This window comes from Odocoileus virginianus, chromosome 13, assembly GCF_023699985.2.
Source record: "Odocoileus virginianus isolate 20LAN1187 ecotype Illinois chromosome 13, Ovbor_1.2, whole genome shotgun sequence".
NCBI lineage: Eukaryota > Metazoa > Chordata > Mammalia > Artiodactyla > Cervidae > Odocoileus > Odocoileus virginianus.
In genome coordinates, this window is record NC_069686.1 from 58966064 (window position 1) to 58987569 (window position 21506).

The 21506-nt window shown below is 43.9% G+C and overlaps 1 protein-coding gene across 1 annotated transcript in view; it reads right to left on the reverse strand.

Moving 5' to 3' along the window:
- Positions 1-21506, reverse strand: part of CCDC93 (coiled-coil domain containing 93) — a 92077-nt gene that overhangs the window by 49551 nt on the left and 21020 nt on the right. Inside the window, exons 7-10 of the mRNA XM_020883043.2 lie at positions 9731-9831; positions 3581-3617; positions 976-1068; positions 653-703 (exon numbers count right to left, since the gene is read on the reverse strand). Coding sequence (XP_020738702.1) covers positions 653-703; positions 976-1068; positions 3581-3617; positions 9731-9831 — 282 coding nt within the window. The remainder of the gene's footprint in view (positions 1-652; positions 704-975; positions 1069-3580; positions 3618-9730; positions 9832-21506) is intronic.

Genomic DNA, 21506 nt, shown 5'->3' on the forward strand with positions numbered 1-21506 from the left:
TGGGTATCTCTAGAAAATCATTCTTCACCATTTACAGCCTGTCCCACGGTTTCTGTTGCTGAGGATCACTAAAAAGAGCCTGCAGGGAACTTGGCAGGCACAGGACTCAGAGGAAGGGAGTGGAAATGGGAGAGGAAAAGGGATCTCAGAATTCCTGATCCATCTGCTGACTGTCACGGGTCTTTCCTGCCGTAAAGAGGGATTTTCTTTCAAAGCACCTGGATAAACACTCGGGACAGGTGATGGGCTCTGAGAAGAGGGAATATAAATTCGGTGCCGAACCATCTACCCAGATGGTGTAGGAAGTAAACAGGAGACAGGGGCTCCTGTGGCCTGAATGCCACATGTGGTTGTGGACAACCAGGGCGGAACCTCAGCTGTCCCGCAGGGGTCCTGTGATGCCATCCAGCTGGGACATCCTGTCTTCACAAAGGTCCTTCAGGTCTCCCTCCGAGAGGTTCCCGTGAATAGCAACACCGTGCATGTATAAGAAGTTCCCCAAAGAAAGATCCCAGGAAAACAAGAGGCAGAGTGCTAATGAGAGAGGGCCCTGAAGGTGGACTCTTGGGAGAGGGCCCTCCACGGCAGAGCAGGTTGGTTCCCAGCCTCCCTCTCCACGGCGCGCCCACCCTCACGGCCATGCCTGCCTCACCTCCTCATGTGCCATGGCGGTCATCGTGGTCATCAAGGACTGAATACGCTGCTAAAAGAGGAATGGGGAGAAGCAGCAGTGAGCAGGTCTGTCACAAAAGGCTTAAGCCGGGTATCCTAACATGGCTTTTCAGCAGAATCCAAGGGCTGTTTTACCCAGTCTCATTTTATGGTGAGTCTCATGAGAGGTGATGGAAGGAGACTGAAAGGAGTGTGAGAAAACAGCCAATGGTAGCTGGCCATTCTGGAAAACTGGAGATGAAAGTAAAATCTCTCTCCAAAAGATTTATGCAGAAACCCTAGAGGGCCACACGGACCACTCACCTCTTCAGCAGCTTGAAGCTCATCCTCCTCGTGGGCGTCAGCTTTTTCTGCAGTCAACAGCCCTGTCGGAAGTGCCGTTTTCTTGTCCTCAGCCTGGAAGGGAAGATGCAAAAACTGCAGCTGAACACTATAGGTGGAGACAGTAGAGAAAGGGTAACACTGCAAAGAGCTGTAAGTCTGTGAAAGAAACATACAGATCTGGACAAATGACCCAGCCCCTGGAAAGGATGCAAAACCCAGAGACCTCAGCCTCTGCTCCAACCACGTGCCAAGCAGGTGGAGCCTTGGGCCTTGCTCAATGCCTGCCTCCATCTCTGAACTACTGGCTGATTAAATTCCTATCAGGCCATACACCTTTGCCAGACTTATCTATGCACTGTGATTGGGTCTTCCCCTACTTTAATTTCTTTAAGACTAGATCACTGCCATTTTTTCATTTGAGGTGCATTAGTGGATATGAAAGCTATTTGGCAGGTATGACCGGCATCTAAATAGAAATAACAGAACATATCAGGGTGCATTACAGGGAGTAAAGAGTACTGCTTTGTGAAACTTGTTTTGGGGGTTGTGTGTGTGTGTGTGTCTACTAAACCATGATGAAAGTAATGCCTACTACCAAGAGCTGTCAACAAAGCTTGAAAATCGCTGGTTTAAAGGATAAGACTCTAAGCTGCTTGTCCTGATGCTCAAGCTCCATGCTACAAACCCAGCTCAGGCTCAAAATATATCGCACCACACTCAGGACACCTGGAGTCACGGCTGCTCCCCAGGCCTGTGCTGTGAGTCTAGAGTTCTTGGTTTCAGCTCCATCTTTGCCATTCACAAGCTGTTGACCTCAAATTTACCTTCTCTGGATATTAGGGTCTCTTGGGGTTGAATGAGAGGACTGGCCTCAAATATCCTTCTGAGACCATCCCAATTCTGGGTTGTGCTTTTATAACAAGCATATGACTGGCTGCAGGGGCCGGCCTGAGCACCTGTGTGTATCTTCAGGGAATAAGACTTCCAGTTCAAATGTGCCATCTGACATGAGAATGATAAGGCAAGGCCAATGTGAATAATATTTCATGGACATCTCATAATTTTTCCAAGCATAATCAAATTGCCTTATTTCAGAATACAGTCATATACACATTCTTTTAAGACCTAAAATTATATATTACACACACACATCAAATTCTTATATACAATACAGTTACCCCATGACACTCTAATCCAGAAAAGCCTTGCTTTGGAGGAAATGGCTGTTTGGTTGAGTGAAAACACAAATGTGGAAGTGAGAAAACCAAAAAAGATGTCATAATCAATGCATAAATGATTATTAATGATAATAATGGTGACGACAGTTTACACTTAGTAAATGTGCACTATGAGTTGGATTATTCTGCATCTTTTACATTTTAATCTTCACAACAGTGTTGTGAGATAGTACAACTTCTGTCCCCATTTTACAGATGTCATAAACTGAGGCACAACAATGAAGTGTACTGACTGAAATCACGCAGTGAAGGGGAGGAACTAGCATTGAAAGCCAGTCTGGCTTTAGAACATATGCACTTCAGTGCCCTGTGAGGACTAAGACAATGGCCACAGGAAGCAGAGGGAGGCTGGGGTCAGGGAAGGCTTCCGGGAAGCACTGGGGAATGGGGTCTAGACAGAGGAGGGGCGGCAGGAGAACGGTAGGGGGAGTGGTGTCTCATTCAAGAAAATCTAGGGGTCAGGTAGGGAATGAGAGAACAGGTTTACCAGATCTCAAGCTGTGGACTCTTTCAGAGGTCACCAGCCACTTTAGTTGGCACATTATTACTGAAAAGGGAGTAGGAAAGAGCACAGGCTCTGATGTCACACAGACCTGGGTTCAGGTTCTTTTTATGGCACTCTAGGAGCTGTGTGATCTTGGACAAATCACTGAGCCTCTCTGAGCCTCAGCACTTTGATCTGAAAAACAGGAATAAGTATCTTCCTCACAGAGTTGTTTAGAGGAGTAAGTGAAAAGCTACACGTAGAGCCCTGACCAAAGGGCCTGGACACAGGAAAGGGTAGCAGTGTAAGATTTATACGCCTGCCCTGCTGCTGGCAATCAAGAACCATGAATAAACACATACACACAAAAAGGATATGAATGAAGAGAAAACTTGGAGACTCCTTTATGAAGTTATAAAGCCCCATCTTGACTTCCTGTTTCTTCCACTCCAGGCTTAATACATAGCCAGCCTGTAATGTACACCGCGCTCTCACTGCCAGCAGGCTGTTCACACCCATCTAGGGCATCTCTCATCAGATGAGGATGCTCAGGCCCCCGTTTTAGAGTTATTAAAGCCCACATGTTTGACCCTGGGGCCATGATTTTCAACCACCCTTCATTTCCAGTCCTGTGATGAGGAGTTGTCGCAGTTCCCCAACCTGCAGAGGCAGCAGATGGGGAACGCCAGGAGGGAGCTGCAGGGGTCAAAGCAGCTGGTACACCCCTGCTGACCGGGGTCACTCAAGGACCAGAGCCCTGTGTCCCATCCCTTTTGGGAGCCTGCCAGTGTCAGACAGAGGCAAAGTAGAAGCATACTTCCATATCTCAAATATGCTCTCCCATCAGCCAAGCATTTCTTACCTTCTCTGTTTTGCTCTGGCGGCTAAATCCATATCTCCTGCAAGCCACAAAAGAGAGGAGCTCAATTATTACTCCCAAAAAAAAAAAAAAAAAGTTGATCAAATGAATTTCAGTTGCACTTTTATATGAAAAGCACCAGAGAGAATTTTGGCTATTTGGTGACTGGAGAACATGTCTCAAGTGCTGAAACCACAAACTTATCCCACTGTTTCTGAATAAAGGGCCCAGCATTCAGATTGCCACATAAATACTGTCAATATAAATGGGAAGTCTCCATGCAAAGCACAGCGTTCTCTTAAAAGTGTGATTATGACTGTTTGAATCGGGAACCATATCGATCCATAGTTTAAGCTAGAAGCCTTAAGAATATCTGTATGTGTGAATGTGTTTGCTCAAGCTTAACATGCTCTCTAACGATCTACTTTCATAACCTCACATCCAGCCCATTTTTATTCTCAAACACAACCCAAGCACAATGCCAAAAATGTTGTGTGCTCACTTCGCGCAAGTTTAAATTCAAAGACACTCACAAATGCACTTTGGTTTAAACTAGCTTATTTTCAGGTTCTAATTAATATCTATTTTTTTAAAAAGCAATACAAAAACCAGTCAACCTAAAACAAAAACCATAATGCAAAACACCCAAACTCACTTACCTTTAAATGGTTTAGAAGGAAATAAAATCACACACAACCATTTAAGAAAAACAAATTAAGGGGCCCTGCTCTGCCCTCACTCACAGCTCACCCCACTTGCTGGGTCGTGTGCTGGCTTCTGCCCTTGTCTCAAGCCTCCACTTCCACTCTCCCACCCAATCCCTTATCCAACCTCCCACTGGCCTTATCCGCATCCGGCAGGGAACAGAAGCCCTCCTGGTGGGCCCTGTCCCGAGGGCCTCCTTTCCAAGGACCCGCCGAACAACCGCTGAGCCTCACCCCAGCAGCTCACCTTCCCTGCTCCTGGGCATCAGCGCCCGGAGCAGAGTTCTGTTCTCCTGTCTCCGCCTACCTTTCTAGTCACTTCTCATATCCCAGCTCTAAAGCCACCTCTTCCTCTGAAGCATTCCCAGACTTCAATTTGGATGCTTTTGGTCATTTCCAAAAGTCAGCTCCGCTCAATCTGAGAATCTCAATCTAGGGCCAGTGCTTTGCCAGACATGAGTGTGAAGGGAAACACACATTTGGGCAGCGGATTTCTCAGGACTGGGCTGACAAACCACAGGCTTAGCTTACAGTTGAGTCTAGTGCACAGGGTAGGTTGGGTAGTAGAAGGTCAGGACACTGGGTTTAGGTTCTTCACCCTGATGACAGCCAGCTCTGTGACATGGGGGAAATTGCTTCACCTCTCTGAGTTTTGTACCACTGATATGGGATTATAGACGTGATCTCAAGCCCTGTTTAACCAGATTCCGAATGATTTCTGTAAATTACCACTGAGGATATAGGAGGGTTAGGAGACACAAACTATAGGCTGTGCAGTTTGGGCTGGACACCTTCAGCTACACCAGCGCTCTGATCTATCCCTGTGCCTGTACGTGTTCCCCCTACTTTCTGATCAGCAATCATGTCCAGCTGCCTGTTTGCATGTCTGCATCCTTCTCCAAGAAAATGCCGAAATCAAGAAGCCAAATGTACCCCCTGTCCTTGCAATAGGCTGTCTTATAACTGGAGAGACCAGAAGTCATTGCCGGGTACACTGTGCCCACCCACAGATCGACAGGCCCATAGTGCAGGAGAGCAAAGTTCAGTTCCGAGTGTCCACCCAAATCCTGTGCAAGACCTTTTGGCAGAGTCTGTGAACTGGCTTAGTCAACATCCAGCACCTTTCTAAGCTGTGCAGGCCAGAAAACAAACAGCTCTATTTTCCACATTCCCTTGTACCCAGAGTTCTGAATACTATTTAAGTTCCATCGATGAGATGCATTTGCTGGAATTTTGAATGTGCAACAGTTAGAGCAGGAAACAGTGAGAGCATAAGGGGTTCACTGTGCTCATGAGGATCACAGTAGAAGTAACCTGATTCTGGGCCAGAAGCTGTGACAGTGGTTTTCTGATCTTGGAAAAAGCGGGTGGCTCTTTTCCCAGCAGCTGTGGTACCAGCTTCCCACCTCCACAGGCTATCTGCCAGCTTCCTGACCTCAGAGGCAGCAGCAACATCCTCGGCAGCCCAGATCTACTGTGATGCTTGGGCAGTAACCGTGCTCAGTCCAGATCACATGCCTTAACTCTTCCCATCCACCGCTGTAATCAATCCCTTCTGCTGGAACTAGTGGCCGGGTTCTGAGTCTGAAACAGGGACTCAAACAGCTGACCAACAGAGGGTCTCTCCAAAGTTTCCCACTCCTTGAAGTGTCCTTGCACCCTGGGTATTCTTTTGTTTCCCAAGCCTTCAGTCTCTGGAGACCTTCAAGGGCAGAAGACATATCCTTAGACAGGCAGGCCTTCCAAATAAAGAAGTACACAACTAAATCTGAGTAAATTCAATTCCCAGGTCCAAGCTACTTCTCCTTAAAGACAGAGGCTCAGGAAGACTTCTCTGACCACCCCAAGCTAGGCTCCTGTGCCTGCCCACCTTTATGCTCTCGCTGTCTCCTCCTCTGCTGCACTTCCAAAACTCCAGGAAACGCATCTCAAGGGCAGAACCTAAATAGCATTCACAACTCTAAGTGCAAGGGAATATGCAAAATAGACTTGCCTGTTTTCTGGCCTGCGCAGCATAGAAAGATGCTGGATGCTGACTAAGTAAGGTTTGCACAGGATTTGGGTGGACATGTGCTTCCGTGTTGACACTAACAAAGCACTCGCACTCACCGCACGGGGCACAATTATTCCGTATTACAGGCACTCTGTCTGCTGAGTCCTGGAGGGGAGGAAATCTTCTCCACTGACTTTTTTTCTCTACACTTTTAAAGTTGACATTTAACTCATATAACATAAAATTCACCACTTTAAAATGCATATTTAGCAGTTTTTAGTGTATTCACTACTTTGTGTAACCAGTGCTGTGCCACACATATAACTTTAGGTTAGTATTCACTTAACCACATATTTAAACATACTCAAATAACGAAAGCATGCATTTAAAAATTTTAACTTCATTATTAAAATTTTGTTTCTAAGCCACACTAGTCACACTGTAAGTGCTCAAAAGTCACATGTGGCTAGTGACCACTATACTGGACATCATCGTTCCAGAAAACAAACATTCTAGTCTTCTTCCCTGGGGCACATTAAGACAGATATCAAATTACCTGGAATCCAGAACAAACCAGGGACACAAAAAGCGCTAAATACTAAGGACAATGGATTCTGTGCTTCGTTCATTCAATGAGCATTCACTAAACACCTCCTGTGAACATGTCATGGGCCTTGAGAAGGAACACAGGTTCGGAGAGAGATGTTACACGCACTCAAAATGCACTTCCTCACACTGGAAGTTTCATAGTGCGGTTAGGTGTTTCAGTTAGCTCCTAAAAGTTTATTGAACCCATAATGTAATTGAAATATTATAAAGACACATTGTGTTTCAGTTTAAAATCAAGACTATGAGTCTTGTTTTTCCAACGACATAATATTCACATGTTTTTAACAAGACATACGGTCCTTAAGACCCTCAGCATAGTCGTCGAGGCTCAAAATCTACCCTTGAGCAACTGAAAGTCCAAAAGGGAGCAGAAACTGGGGTGCTGGCCTCAAAGCCAGATGCTCTGTGGACCCAGGCTGGAAGACCTTTAACTGCAAAGAGGATACACTGTGTTCAGACCTTCTTACTTAGCAGTCAACATATCTCCCCTCTCATCAAGAGGAGAAAGGGAGAGCACTGACAACAAATGAGGGATTTAGACTCCTAGCTGGGAATGAGCAACTAAGGGATGCCGCAACGGTGAGGCCCAGAGCCAGCAGGGGGCCAGCCTTGCTTGATGAGGAAGGGAGGCAAAGAGGGTAAGGCTTCTCTTAAATGGGCTGGAGGGAGGACTAGAACTGGGGGGAATGAGAACACATGGACAAGGAAAACTGAAAAAGAGAGGCCCAGGATACGATTCTCATTTGAATCCAACAGTCTTATTTATGAGCATCTGAAAACCAAAACCTGCTGCTGCTAAGGATGATGAAGATGGTGGTGGTGGTGATGATGTGGTGAACAGACTGTCACAGTCCCTCATAAAGACACTGCTATGTGACCCTCATCTAATGGAGAGATCTCCATGCAGTGGAGAGCACCAACTGGAACCCTGCGAGAAGAGCCTGACAGCCAGATAGGAGGACGTGGTCTTCCCAAGCAAGGGGAATAAGTGAACCACTTCTCTGGGCTGTAAGTTTTATCCCATTTGTTCTGTCAGTTGTAATAACTCTTCAGTTGTTCAGTCTCGGAGCAAACAAAAAGGACTGGGCCTGTCTTCCCACGACCAACAACCAAATTCTCACCAGAGGCTCAAACAACATTTTTAGATAATGATGATGACATGCTTTTGGAGTCCAACAGACCTGAGCTCAAGTCCCAGTTTGAGGCTCTTACTAGTTCTTAATAGTTAACAGTTGACCTTGGGCAGGTTATTTTTTAACCTCTGTGAATGCTGTCTTCATCATTCTCAAAAAGGGGAATGAACTGAATAAACCATCAGAATTCCCCACCTTCACAGATTCACCCTCCCCTTATCAGAAAAGCTAAAAAAAAAAAAAACAAAAAAAGCAAAATAACCCCATCTCCTAAAAAACAAACAAAAAAAGCCTTCACCAAGCAGCTACCCCAGGCTTAGAAATCAGGAGCCAGCATGACCCCACCAAGAACTAAGGTGAGTACTGAGACACATATTGGATATTGGGAAAAGAAGATGGTATGAACCATACAAACTAACAAAAAACACATTTCCCTGAGTTCTTTTTGGCTCTAGGACATGTGAGACTCGCAGAGGCTGTCTCTCCAGCTCTGGCTCATGTGGACCAGCAGAGCCTTGTCTGCCCTCTTGCAGCAGGGGGTGGCTAGAAAGCCTCCATCACAGCATCCAGTTGCACAAGCTCCCACACCCCAAAGGAGCCCACACTTGGTTGCTGCTGCTGTCATGAAATTCTTAATGATTAATCATTACTCATTACTTAACATGGGACCCTGCATTTTCATTTTATATATTGGCCCCTGCAAATTATGGAGCTGGTCTGGAGGTGCCTGATTCAGAAGAGGAGTTCAAATCACAGCAGCGAATGGTGAGCATGGGGCAGCCCTCACATCTAGACTAGGGCCAGAACTAACAACTTCCTTTTAATGAAACGGACTAGCTTTCATTCTTAAGAGCCGGCATTACTCTCTCAAAAACAAACAAAAAGTGGCAATTGCAATTCCATTTGAGAAATGAAATTAGTAAGGCAATTAAACCCCAATTTCCTTCTGGTTCTCTCCAGCATCCTGGAGGCAGAAGCCACAGATGCTCACTAGGAGACGCTTGGCAGTGCCGTTAGCTCCAGCCCCACAGTGAGGGCTGGGTCATGGGCAGAGCAACACACAGCAACCACTCAGACGAGAGGGGAGGAAGCACCAGGAGACATACTCACATCAAGGGATCAGCGACCCTAAGTAGAAAATGCAGGACATAAAGGAAGGTTAATGCCCAGAGTCAAGCAAAAAAAATTCATCGAGGAGTGGCACTTCTGTGTGTTTAACTGAAAAACTGAGGCCACCAGAATGTTTTTAAAATTAGAGATATTTTTAAGAAGTGACAAAACAACTTCTAAATTCTTCATTTCTCTGGTCAGGACAATTCTTCACAGGAAACCAAAACTAGTATCTAACACAAAGTAAAGCTGCTTTAACTGCAGCTTCCCTGAACATGTTTACAAATGGCAGGGGCAAGGAGGGCAGCCCACCCAAGCCTCGCACCCAAGCCTCAAGCCCTGACTCCCCGAGGAGGGCAGAGCTGGGGCGGGGGAGGAACTTCAGAGATCAGGCCTCTACCACCAGCAGGGAAGCTACCCCCAGAAACTGGACTCATTCAACACTGGAGGGAAAAGTACTTGGTGTTGTTAATCTTGGGCCCAGAACTGTAAACTCGACCAGGTGAAAACCAACGAAGTTCATCTCAATGAAGTGATTTAAATTAGTTTTTCTTTTCAACGGTTTTATCAAATAGACACTTATAGACTGGGTCCCCTTCATTACCGGCCATATTCCAAAAGTGTGGCATGGATCCGAGACTCTTCATCCGGCAGCTCCTCTGCCCCCTGCTGGCGTTTGTATTTCCGACGAGGCTTGTAAGCATCCTAAGAAGTGGATGAGGTGGAGAATTACCGAGGGTGAAGAGGCGGGCCTGGCCTGCCAGGGGTGGGCCTTCCTCCCCAGGGTGGGGGTGTACAGCCGGCATGGGGTGGCTGCCTTCAAGGACTCTGCCCTTTTTTTTTAATGTTGTGGCAAATACTTCCACCCAAGCCATTGTTGTCAACTTTGCTTTATCTTGGCTGGGCCTTTTTCTATCCTATGACGCTTTAATATTTCAAGCAGTCAAATTCATCAATCATCTGTTCTCCTAACTCAGGGACTGTTTTATATGTTACTTTTATAGATTATATTTAACCTTTTAATCTATTCAGAATTTCCTCTGGTATAGTGAAAAGTTGGTATGTATAGATATATTTTTCTCTGAATGGAAAATTAAGAATCCCAACATCATAAGTTTAATAGTCTATCCTTTCCTTGATTTAAAATGGCAAACATACATACATAAAACATGTACCAATATTATCCTCTGCAATGCCTCTTGTTTAATGAATATCCTGTCTCCATTGTTCTTTTTCAAATTTCCTGGACATTCTTACACATTTTCTCTTTCAAATGAATTGCAGTATCAGCTTGTCAAGTTCATTATGAAAAACTGTTGAGCTTGGATTAGAATCACACCAAATTTACAGATTACTTTGGGAAAATCCAACATCTCTATAATACTGAATCTTGCCTTGAAAAGCAAGATTTATCTCTATTCAAATCTTTTTCATCCCTTAATAAAATTTTCCAGAAAGAAATACAAATTTTTCACAGTCACTACATATCCACACCTTTCTACCACCCAGAGACATAAATGGCAACAACCACTGATATACATGTTAACCTACTATACTTAGAAAAAAATTCTTTCATGGCAAAAGAAATCTCAAATTCTTAAACTCTAATACCAAAAAAGGAATGCTGATATAAACCCTTCAGAGATATATATATTTTTACAAAAGTCTTTGAGGTTTATCCTCAGGAAAAAATCTTATAAAACACCAAATGCATTATAAACTTTCAATGACTTTTAAATTATTAGAGTATTATTTAGTTATAAATATATAAATATAGATCCATTTTGTGTAGGACACATACTGAAAGTGCACATATATATATTTCCTAAACAAAGTATATGGCATGTAGTAGGTGCTCAATTAATGTAGGTCATCACCCTGAGATGACCTGGTTTACCATTCTACCCCAAATATATGCCCTTCTTGACTGCCACCTGGCATCAAATAATACCTTACTAATATTTGTTCGGGGCTCCAGGTACAAGTAGGCAGGGTTTGTGAAAGGTTTTCAGTTTGGATCTTTTCTTTCCCACTGGCAGAGTCTGCTTGGTGGCTCAGATGCTAAAGACTGCCTGCAATGTGGGAGACCCGGGTTTGATCCCTGGGTCGGCGAGATCCCCTGGAGAAGGCAATGGCAACCCACTTCAGTATTCTAGTCTGGGAAATCCCAGGGACAGAGGAGCCTAGTGGGCTACACTCCACGGGGTCACAAAGAGTCGGACATGACTGAAGCGACTCAGCACATACACATACATAAAATCTCCACTTGGACATCTCCAGAACAAGCACTACCATCTGGCTTCTCCAGACCGTGGCATTTTTAGATAATCAAAATGGTTCCCCTCTTGATAATTCTGGTTAACTTTATTATCATCTCACTTTTTATTATGAAAAGTTTCAAACATACAGAAAAACATCCCTTCTGTAACATCTGTCATTTCAACTATTCTGTGAAAAAGAAATGAAACAGGTTCTGGGATGATCCTGGCGGGTTGTTTTAACTCGCTGCCGCAAGTATTCCTGTTTGCTGCTGGTGCCTACATGAACATGAACAGGAAGCTATAAATAACAAATCAGATTTATGGGGAAATGAAAACCGTAATAAACTGGCATGACATCAGTTACTGTGTACGATTTAATTTCCATGGAGCTCTACGATTACAGCGGCACTATATAATTGAGCTTAACTGCTACCTTCCTTAGTTACCATTCATAGAGTCAACGACCCAGACAGGAAGCTGGCTTCTTCTAAAAAAGCACTGACTCCAAAACAACAGCATACTTGAAACCAACAGCACAAGGACCTTTTAATCAGCCAAACAATGACAATGTTGGCCTTTGTGCAATTATTCCTTATACTTTAAAGTACCTCACCACATCTCACTTTTTGCATTTTATAACTATACTGTGGGCAGAAGCAGGGCAGATGCTATTATCTCCACCTTGCTACTAAAGCAGCAGAGAACAAATAATTTGTCCAGGATTGCTAGAATAGGTACCCAGGTTGCTAGTCCCAAGGTTTCCTACTATACTAACTTGCCCCACTAGTCACTTCAGCTGAGCCCTCTCATGAGACTACACAATGTGAAGTGGCCACATGGATCATTACAGTGGTTTGCTTAAGTAAAGGACCTAAATGTTCCTAGGCCAAGCATGAAGAACTATTACTAGGTCACCCTTCAAAGAAACGAGTCAGGAACACTGATGTCTAGTCCTGTCTCTGCCATTAACAAGCTGTATGACCCTGGGAAAGGCAGTTTCCCTCAATGGACCTTTTCCCATATCTGCGCAACGAGGGCTGGACTAACAGATTTTGAAGGAGACTCCTAGTCTCTCATTCTTTGTGTTCTTTTAACCCTGAAAAGATAACGAGTTGGTAGCATAATTCCATCAGCAATTTAAAGTCAGAGGTTATTTTTTAACTATGCTTTCTAAAAAACATAACTTTAGTTTTTAAAAGGTAGACAAAAATCAATTTTTCTTTGGCCATTAACACTGGCAGTAATAGTAATTGTTATCACTTATTGAATGCGTGGTATGTGTCAGGCATATACTGCTCTATATGTGCTACCCACTTGACCAATACCCAGGAGGGCAATGATCTCTGTTTTATGTATACAGATGATGGAACAGGCACAGAGATTAAACAGCTTGCCTATGGTTACAAACGCAAAAAACGAGAAGAGAAGAGATGACTTCAGAACTGAGACTCGTAAGCACCTGCATGATGAGTCCTACCTCAACTGTGATCACCCTTCCTGCTGGGCTCTGATCATCCACTCAGCATATGCCAAAGGAAACATGAGTGTGGCTGGGGTTAAAAAGTTAATGTGACCCCTCTGTAAAGCAGAGACTGTGTACAGTGAGTGGCCCAGCTCTCCAATTCGCAGGACTGGCTACAAGTCAGGTTCACCCATCAGAGCCATTCCTCTGGTCACATTCCAAATGGCGGGGAAGGGTGGGAAGAGTTCAGCTCCACAGCTGTGTCTGCAGCAACGCCCCAATCACTGCCTCTCAGCTACGGCAGGCAACCCCTTCAGGAAATGACCAGTGGGCAGCAAGACGGCCACCGACAGCCACTGCCCTCCAGGGCTCCAGGGGGCTGGACCACACCATACGCTGCGGGGAGCATGTCTCATTTTCCCAGAGCCCACCTGGCAGCCCAAACCTGGCTCTAACAGATACCTCTGCCCACCAGTCGCTGAACAAACACAGATGCTGCTGCGTCGCTGCAGTCGTGTCCGACTGTGCGACCCCATAGACGGCAGCCCACCAGGCTCCCCTGTCCGTGGGATTTCCCAGGCAAGAACACTGGAGTGGGCTGCCATTTCCCTCTCCAATGCATGAAAGTGAAAAGTGAAAGTGAAGTCGCTCAGTCGTGTCTGACTCTTAAGCGACCCCACGGACTGCAGCCCACCAGGCTCCTCCGCCCATGGGATTTTCCAGGCAACAGTACTGGAGTGGGGTGCCATTGCCTTCTCTGAACAAACACTGCCTTCCACCTAAAGGGGCTCCGCTGATGTCCCCACCAGCAAGCACAGGGCCCTAAAACATCCCCTAAGAAAAAATTATTCTGAGACAAAGAGGTTTGTCTTCATTTTCGCATTAATAAAACCACCACTACCACCACCACAAAAACGAAGCCCCTGGGAACTGAGTGGAATGGTGAGATAGACAGATGGTAGTCATGTCTGTGGGTAGAAAGTTAGCTGGAGAGGAAGGTTTGCTCTAGACACCCCCTAAATCTTGCTCTCTTACAACAGCTCCACTATGCAGGTCTGCGTTCTGCTCCGTGAGGTCAAGTGTAAGCCCCATTCAGACCCCTTATATCTGTACCAAACAGCTTAACACGGTGGGTAAGAAAGAGGCTGCTGTTTTGTATACACGAGCCAAGATGGCTTCTGTATATTGAGTCCTAGGTTTATTTCTTCACAGCCTGCTGAGACCCACTGCTCAAAACCCTCCAACTCTTTACACATCCAATTATTCACAAGATGCCCCACTGAACAGAGTTTTAGCCGTTTACAGCCTGTCCATACTGCATGCTCTGCAAAACTGCCCTGTCATTTCTGAACCACAGACAGGAGAGGCCCGAGACCATAAGAACCCCAGGCTGCCGCTGCCCTTCAAATCTCTCTAACCCAGCAGGGGCTTCCTGCCCCCACCCCTGCCCCGGGCTCCCTCGCTTTCTTTCCTCCCCTTCTGATCTGTGGCCCCTGTGCCTAGGCCTCGGGATGGCTGCACACTGTGAGGGCCTCCCCAGCCTGCAGGCAAGCCTGTTAAAGCATCGCCTAAATAGAGCCTGTGGTGCTCTGGCCCTGACCCATCACATCTTGCCCGATGATGAGCCCCAGAGCCCCCTGCATCCCTGCTGCAGTGTCCCGACTTTCACCCCACACTCCAGGATGCAGCTGGGCACACAGTAAATGCCTAGTTATTAATACTATTATGGAATGAACATATGGAGTCAGACAGACAGGGCTTAACCCTTGCCCCTTTGCTATCTGTCTGGTTTGGGGCAAATTACTTTAACCCCTGAGGTTTTTCATCTGTGAAACAGGTATAAGGAGAGAGACATAAGGATTAGCCAATCTATCTAACATATCTGGCACACGTTAAGGGTTAAGATATACATACATGTGTGTTTTTGCTATTATCAATAAAATGTACCAATACATATTTTTTCTTATGTTGCCATATGTACATTTTATGTTCTTGGTGGAAAGGCCTTCTTCATGGTGTTTCCTATGGAAGAGCACAGTGGAGTTTTAAATGACATAGTCTTTTAGGGGACCGATAAGAAGTCTTTGTTTTTTTAATTCTGTCCCCTCTGGTCTCATACAAAATTCTAAACATTACCAAAAAATGTTCAACAAACAGTAAATAAACATATTTTGGGGGCTCTGGATAAAATTTCACAGCTGCTCTTTCCTCAAGGTTGAGAGGGAGTAAAGACCTCACTGCACAGGTCCCAGGTACTCCGTGAGCATGGAAGGCTGACAGTTCAGGAAAGGAGGCAGTAAGCTGTAAAACAGCACATAAGGTGAGACACATGAGCAATTACGATGCTGAAGCGGAAAGGGTGAGGGGAGGACTGTCCTGAGGGCAACAGCTTCATTTTTTCACATGCTTTGAAAATGCCACCTCCCATCAAGCAGGCCTTCTACAAACCAGTCAGCTATTCTGTAAAACGGGGATATGGCGAAGTCAAGAAAAGAATACATTTCAAAGGCGAAGCCGAAGGACTGGGACTAATCCCCAGGAGGAAGAAAAATGAGGCCAACACAAAAGAGCTCAGAAGTTAAAAGGTCACACAACAGCCTTTCTGCGAGGCAATCTAGCAAGAGGTCCTACAGACTGGGGCATAACCTCCGAACCAATTTCACTTCAAGGAAATGTAACCCAAGTAAATAATTAAAGATAAAAGAAAAAAAGTTAGCTATGGGGATGTCCTACTTAATAGCAAAAAAAAAAAAAAAGCCCAAACCAAAGGACAACACAAAACCCTAAAAAATAAACTAAGCTAGTTAAATTAGTACCACACAAAGTGTAAAGTTCAACCACTAAAAATGCTGTGGTGGTTTATTTACTGGCACGGAAGTATAACCTTGATTATATTCTTGAGCAAAACAAGCACACAATGAAACAGAATATACAGTATCATGCTATTTTTCTGCAATCTCTAATTTTCTATATTAATATCCATAACTCTTGTATTTCCTACGTGGAATATCAGTGGTTATCCCTGGCTGGTGGTATCATGGGTGATTTAGTCTTTGTACTCTCTCCATTTCCTAATTTTTCCTTATTGTTACTACAGCACTAGTATATAAGAAAAACAACCTTTTGTAAAATTAAAAATCATGCACCAAAAAATACAGCTGAGCCACACAACCAAGAACAAAGGCAGAAAATTGGAACAGTCCTACAAAGATGGCTAAAGACAAGAATAAGCTAAAAGTTTTCAAAAAAATTAAAACGTTTAATATTTATTTTTGAAAGCATGTTATATCTAAGCAAGAGAAAGTAAAGTCTGCTTGTTGAGGCACAATGAAACATGCTAACAGATGGGAAGAAAGACAACACAAGTCTCCACTTGGCATCCATTCTCCAGCTAGACAAATGGTCTTCAGTGGGGCAGGCAGAGTAGACGCCCGCGTAAGGGCAGCACACCCAGCCACTGTGCATGCATTTGAGTCTCTGGGACCCTGATGACTACCATCCCAAGGTCCTGAAATCAGTCAAGAGCATTACTGCAGAGTTAGTGTCAGGGACACGTGAGAAATCAGACAGAGGTGAAGAGTGAGAAAACTGGAGAAGCACCAGCACCTGGGTGTCTGAGGACCGAGATGGAAAATCAAAATCTGGCTGCCTCTTCTCAGCTCTGCAACTGTGCAGGGATTTTACTACCTCTTCTCAGTCTCAACTTCTTACAAGATGAAAAAACAACACATAAGTCCTTCAGTGTTGATTACAACTAAATGAAACATTGCTTGTAAAATACCTAATCACATGCCAAGCACACAGAAGGCATTCGATCAGTATACGGCAGCTGCATCCGTATTTTATAGAAGGCTGGGTCTACAAACCTGCCACCATATGTTAAACTGAATTTTAATCCTTAATTTTCCATTCAGAATTTAAATTTGGGATTCTGCGGAATAGACTGGCCTGTAACGGACGGTAAGGAACAGTGATGAGCCACGTGGAGGAGAAAGCATCCGTCAGAACCCGACACTTGCAGAGAACCACACCCTGGTAACGCAGGAAAGACTCCACTCCTTTTCCCTGCTTCCCTGGAGGCTCAGACGACAAAGAATCTGCCTGCAGTGCAGGACACCTGGGTTCCACCCCTGGGCTGGGAAGATCCCCTGGAGGAAGGCATGGCAACCCACTCTAATATTCTTGCCTGGAGAATCCCATGGACAGAGGAGACTGGCAGGCTACAGTCCATGGGATCACAAAGAGGTGGACACGACTGAGCAACTTTCACAATTCACACTCATTCCTTTGACAAGGGGAGGGACTCTCTGTGAGGAGAGTGACTGGAAACAAAACCCAGCAAGCTGTTCTATGCCTTACAGAGGTCACAAGAAGATAACAGAGATGTACACGTGACTCTTTGACAAGTTCCTGGGACTCTCACTCCAAGGCTGCAAGAAAGTGTGTGCAGAGCTGGTGGGTTAGCAAGAAGGAAATTAATGGCCACAGGTTTCAGCTAAGAAACCTAAGAAGGCAGCATCTGGAAATAAGAAGTACTTTCAGTAGATAAAGAAGAAAATAAAACCCAAAGGCCACCTCTGGCCATCCATAAAAATTCTTTATCATTACAACATTAATGTATTACCAGATGGTCAATACAGAAATCAGATTGATTATATTCCTTGCAGCCAAAGATGGAGAAGCTCTATACAGTCAGCAAAAACAAGACCAGGAGCTGACTGCAGCTCAGATCGTGAACTCCTTATTGCCAAATTCAGACTTAAATTGAAGGAGGGAAAACCACTAGACCATTCAGGTATGATCTAAACCAAATCCCTTACGATTATACAGTGGACATGACAAATAGATTCAAGGGATTAGATCTGATAAACAGAGTGCCTTAAGAACTATGGACAGAGGTTCATGACATTGTACAGGAGGCAGGGATCAAGAAAAAGAAATGCAAAAACACAAAATGGTTCTCTGAGGAGGCCTTGCAAATATCTTTGAAAAGAAGAGAAGTGAAAGGCAAAGGAGAAAAGGAAAGATATACCCATTTGAATGCAGAGTTCCAAAGAATAGCAAGGAGAGATAAGAAAGCCTTCCTCAGTGATCAGTGCAAAGAAATACACGAAACAAATAGAATGGGAAAGACTAGAGATCTCTTCAAGAAAATTAGAGAAACCAAGGGAACATCTCATGAAAAGATGAGCACAATAAAGGACAGAAATGGTATGGACCTAACAGAAGCAGAAGATATTAAGAAGAGGTGGCAAGAATACACATAAGAACTACATAAAAAAGATCTTCATGACCCAGATAACCATGATGGTGTGATCACTCACCTAGAGCCAGACATCCTGGAATGCAAAGTCAAGTGGGTCTTAGGAAGCATCACTATGAACATAACTAGAGGAGGTGATGGAATTCCAGTTGAGCTATTTCAAATCCTAAAAGATGATGCTGTGAAGGTGCTGCACTCAACATGCCAGCAAATTTGGAAAACTCAGTAGTGGCCATAGGACTGGAACAGGTCAGTTTTCATTCCAATCCCAAAGAAAGGCAATGCCAAAGAATGTTCAAACTACTGCACAATTGCACCCATCTCACACACTAGCAAAGTAATGCTCAAAATTCTTCAAGCTAGGCTTCAATAGTACATGAACTGAGAACCTGAAGATGTTCAAGTTGGATTTAGAAAAGGCAGAGGATCCTGAGATCAAATTGCCAACATCTGTTGGATCACTGAAAAAGCAAGAGAGTTCCAGAAAAACCATCTACTTCTGCTTTATTGACTACACCAAAATCTTTGACTGTGTGGATCACAACAAACTGTGGATAATTCTTAAAGAGATGGGAATACCAGACCACCTTACCTGCCTCCTGAGAAATCTGTATGCAGGTGAAGAAGCAACAGTTAGAACTGGACAATGAACAACTGACTGGTTTCAAATCAGGAAAGGAGTATGCCAAGGCTGTATATTATCACCTTGCTTGTTTAATTTATATGCAGAGTAAATCATGAGAAACACTTGGCTGGAGGAAGCACAAGCTGGAATCAAGATTGCCGGGAGAAATATCAATAACCTCAGATATGCAGATGACACCATACTTATGGCAGAAAGCCAAGAACTAAAGAGCCTCTTGATGAAAGTGAAAGAGGTGAGTGAAAAAGTTGGCTTAAAACTCAACATTCAGAAAACTAAGATCACTGCATCCAGTCCCATCACTTCATGGCAAATAGATGGGAAAACAATGGAAAAGTGACAGACTTTATTTTGGGGGGCTCCAAAATCACTGCAGATGGTGACTGTAGCCATAAAATTAAAAGACACTTGCTTCTTGGAAGAAAAGCTATGACAAACCTAGACAGCATATTAAAAAGCAGAGACATTACTTTGCTAACAAAGGTCCGTCTAGTCAAAGGTATGGTTTTTCCAGTAGTCGTGTACGTGAGAGTTGAGCACTGAAGAATTGATGCTTCTGAACTGTGGTGCTGAAGGAGACTCTTGAGAGTCCCTTGGACTGCAAGGAGATCCAACCAGTCCATCCTGAAGGAAACTAGTTCTTAATATTCTTTGGAAGAACTGATGCTGAAGCTCCAATCCTTTGGCCACCTGATGTGAAGAATCGACTCATCTGAAAAGACCCTGATGGTGGGAAAGATTGAAGGCAGGAGGAGAAGGGGACAACAGAGGATGAGATGGTTGGATGGTATAACCGACTCAATGAACACGAGTTTGAATAAGCTCCAGGAGTTGGTGATGGACAGAGAAGCTTGGCGTGCTGCAGTCCATGGAGGTGCAAAGAGTTGGACACGACTGAGCAACTGAACTGAACTGAACAACAGTAAATGTATTGACAGTCAACTGACAAGTAAGTTCACACATTTAAAAAAGGAAATAAACTAAGCAATTTGAACTATTAATCAAAGAAGACCTCCAATTTTTTCTCCATTTTCCTGTATCTTGATATTATTTCCTAAAGAGCTGCCAACAGCATTTTATCTAGCATTTTATTGCATCCTGGCTCTGTCATCACCAATGTGACCTTGGGCAACCTACATAACCAAACTGTGCCTTAGTTTCCTCAACTGTCAAAAAAAAAAATACTATTACTTCATAGGGTTGTTGTGAGGACTAGATAAGTTATATACAAATGCTTAGAACAACATTTGGTCACTACATATTTGTCATTATCTCCTTAAATTCCTTTAAGAATTTAAGTCACATTGCTAAGCAGAAGACAATTTTCTTTAAAAATTCCATTACAAAGGAAAAGAGGAAATAATATATCTCTAGAGGACCGAAATGTTTAATAGGTAAAGGGACATCAGGCCCAGTTTCATTGATAGGATAATCAACAGCTACACTGGCCTTTTTATTCTTGGTGACACAGTCAAAAAATGTGATGTTTCTCACTCTCTCTTCAGGGCTCCAAGTGAGATTTACACATGAAGATATTCAATAAACATTAACTGTTTTTTTGTTTTTGTTTTTGTTTCAACTTCTGGGCTTCCCTGATGGCTCAGTGGTAAAGAATCTGCTTGAAAATGCAGGAGATGTGGATTTGATCCCTGGGTCAGGAAGATTCCCTGGAGAAAGAAATGGCAACCCACACCAGCATTCTTGTCTGGAAAATCTGATGGACAGAGGAGCCTGGTGAGCTACAATCCATGGGGTTGCAAAGAGTCAGACACGACTTAGTAACTAAACAACAAATTTGTCACTTCACTGTTTTTGAATAGGTGGTAAGAGATTTAGTATAAAGCTCAAATAGGACAGAGTTCATGGGGAAAAGAGAATTTCCCTTCCTCTCCTGCTCCGGGCTCCCCAGCTCCCTGTATCTGCGGTAACACTGTCAAATCTAATTCTCAGTTCTTTCCAGAAATGAAGCATCGCTTAAAACAAGGGAAAGCAATAGCACACCCAACCAACTGGTTATTATTTGCCATGAAAATGCGATCAGGAGAAATCTTTAACAGCATACACTGCTCTACCGGTGAGTAGGGAAAAATTATTAATTTATATTCAAAGTATAATTCTAATTCACTATAAAAATACACATTAAAAACACAGAAGAAATATGTCCAAAAGTGGCTGTTTCTATATTGTTAGGTTAAGGTTGACCTTTTTTCCTCTGATTGATCAACTTTTTCAAAGAAAACTTTAAAGATGTTCTAAACTGAACATCTATTTCACAACCAGGGGAAAAAAATTACTCTACTGTTCTATCGTGTATTATTATTAATACTTAATACAGCCACCAAATCTGAAAACCACATCCAGCTTCAGAATGTAACTTAAAGGTTTTACATACCTCACATTTCCCAAATGGAATTGTGGAAAATACAAATTATAACCATAAGCTGATAAGACTTTTAAATGAGCATTTCATGTCTTTCATCATCAAGCTATTGTTACTCTTTTCAGAGTAATTGCCTGGGGAGAGTACACATTTATTCTCAAAAGTAAAAAAAAAAAAAAAGGCAAAATAATACATTATTTTCTAAAGAAAGAGCACTTAGACCTAGGCACTGAGGCTTCATTTTCATGCAGGAAGGTTGGGGGGTGAGGAGTGGGTGGCACTGCCTAGGTTCTGCTGGGCTCTGGCCCTGAGTGCTTAGAGAAGGCCCAAAGTGCTCCTCTAGCCCCTGCGCGGGGTCGCTGCGCCTGTGG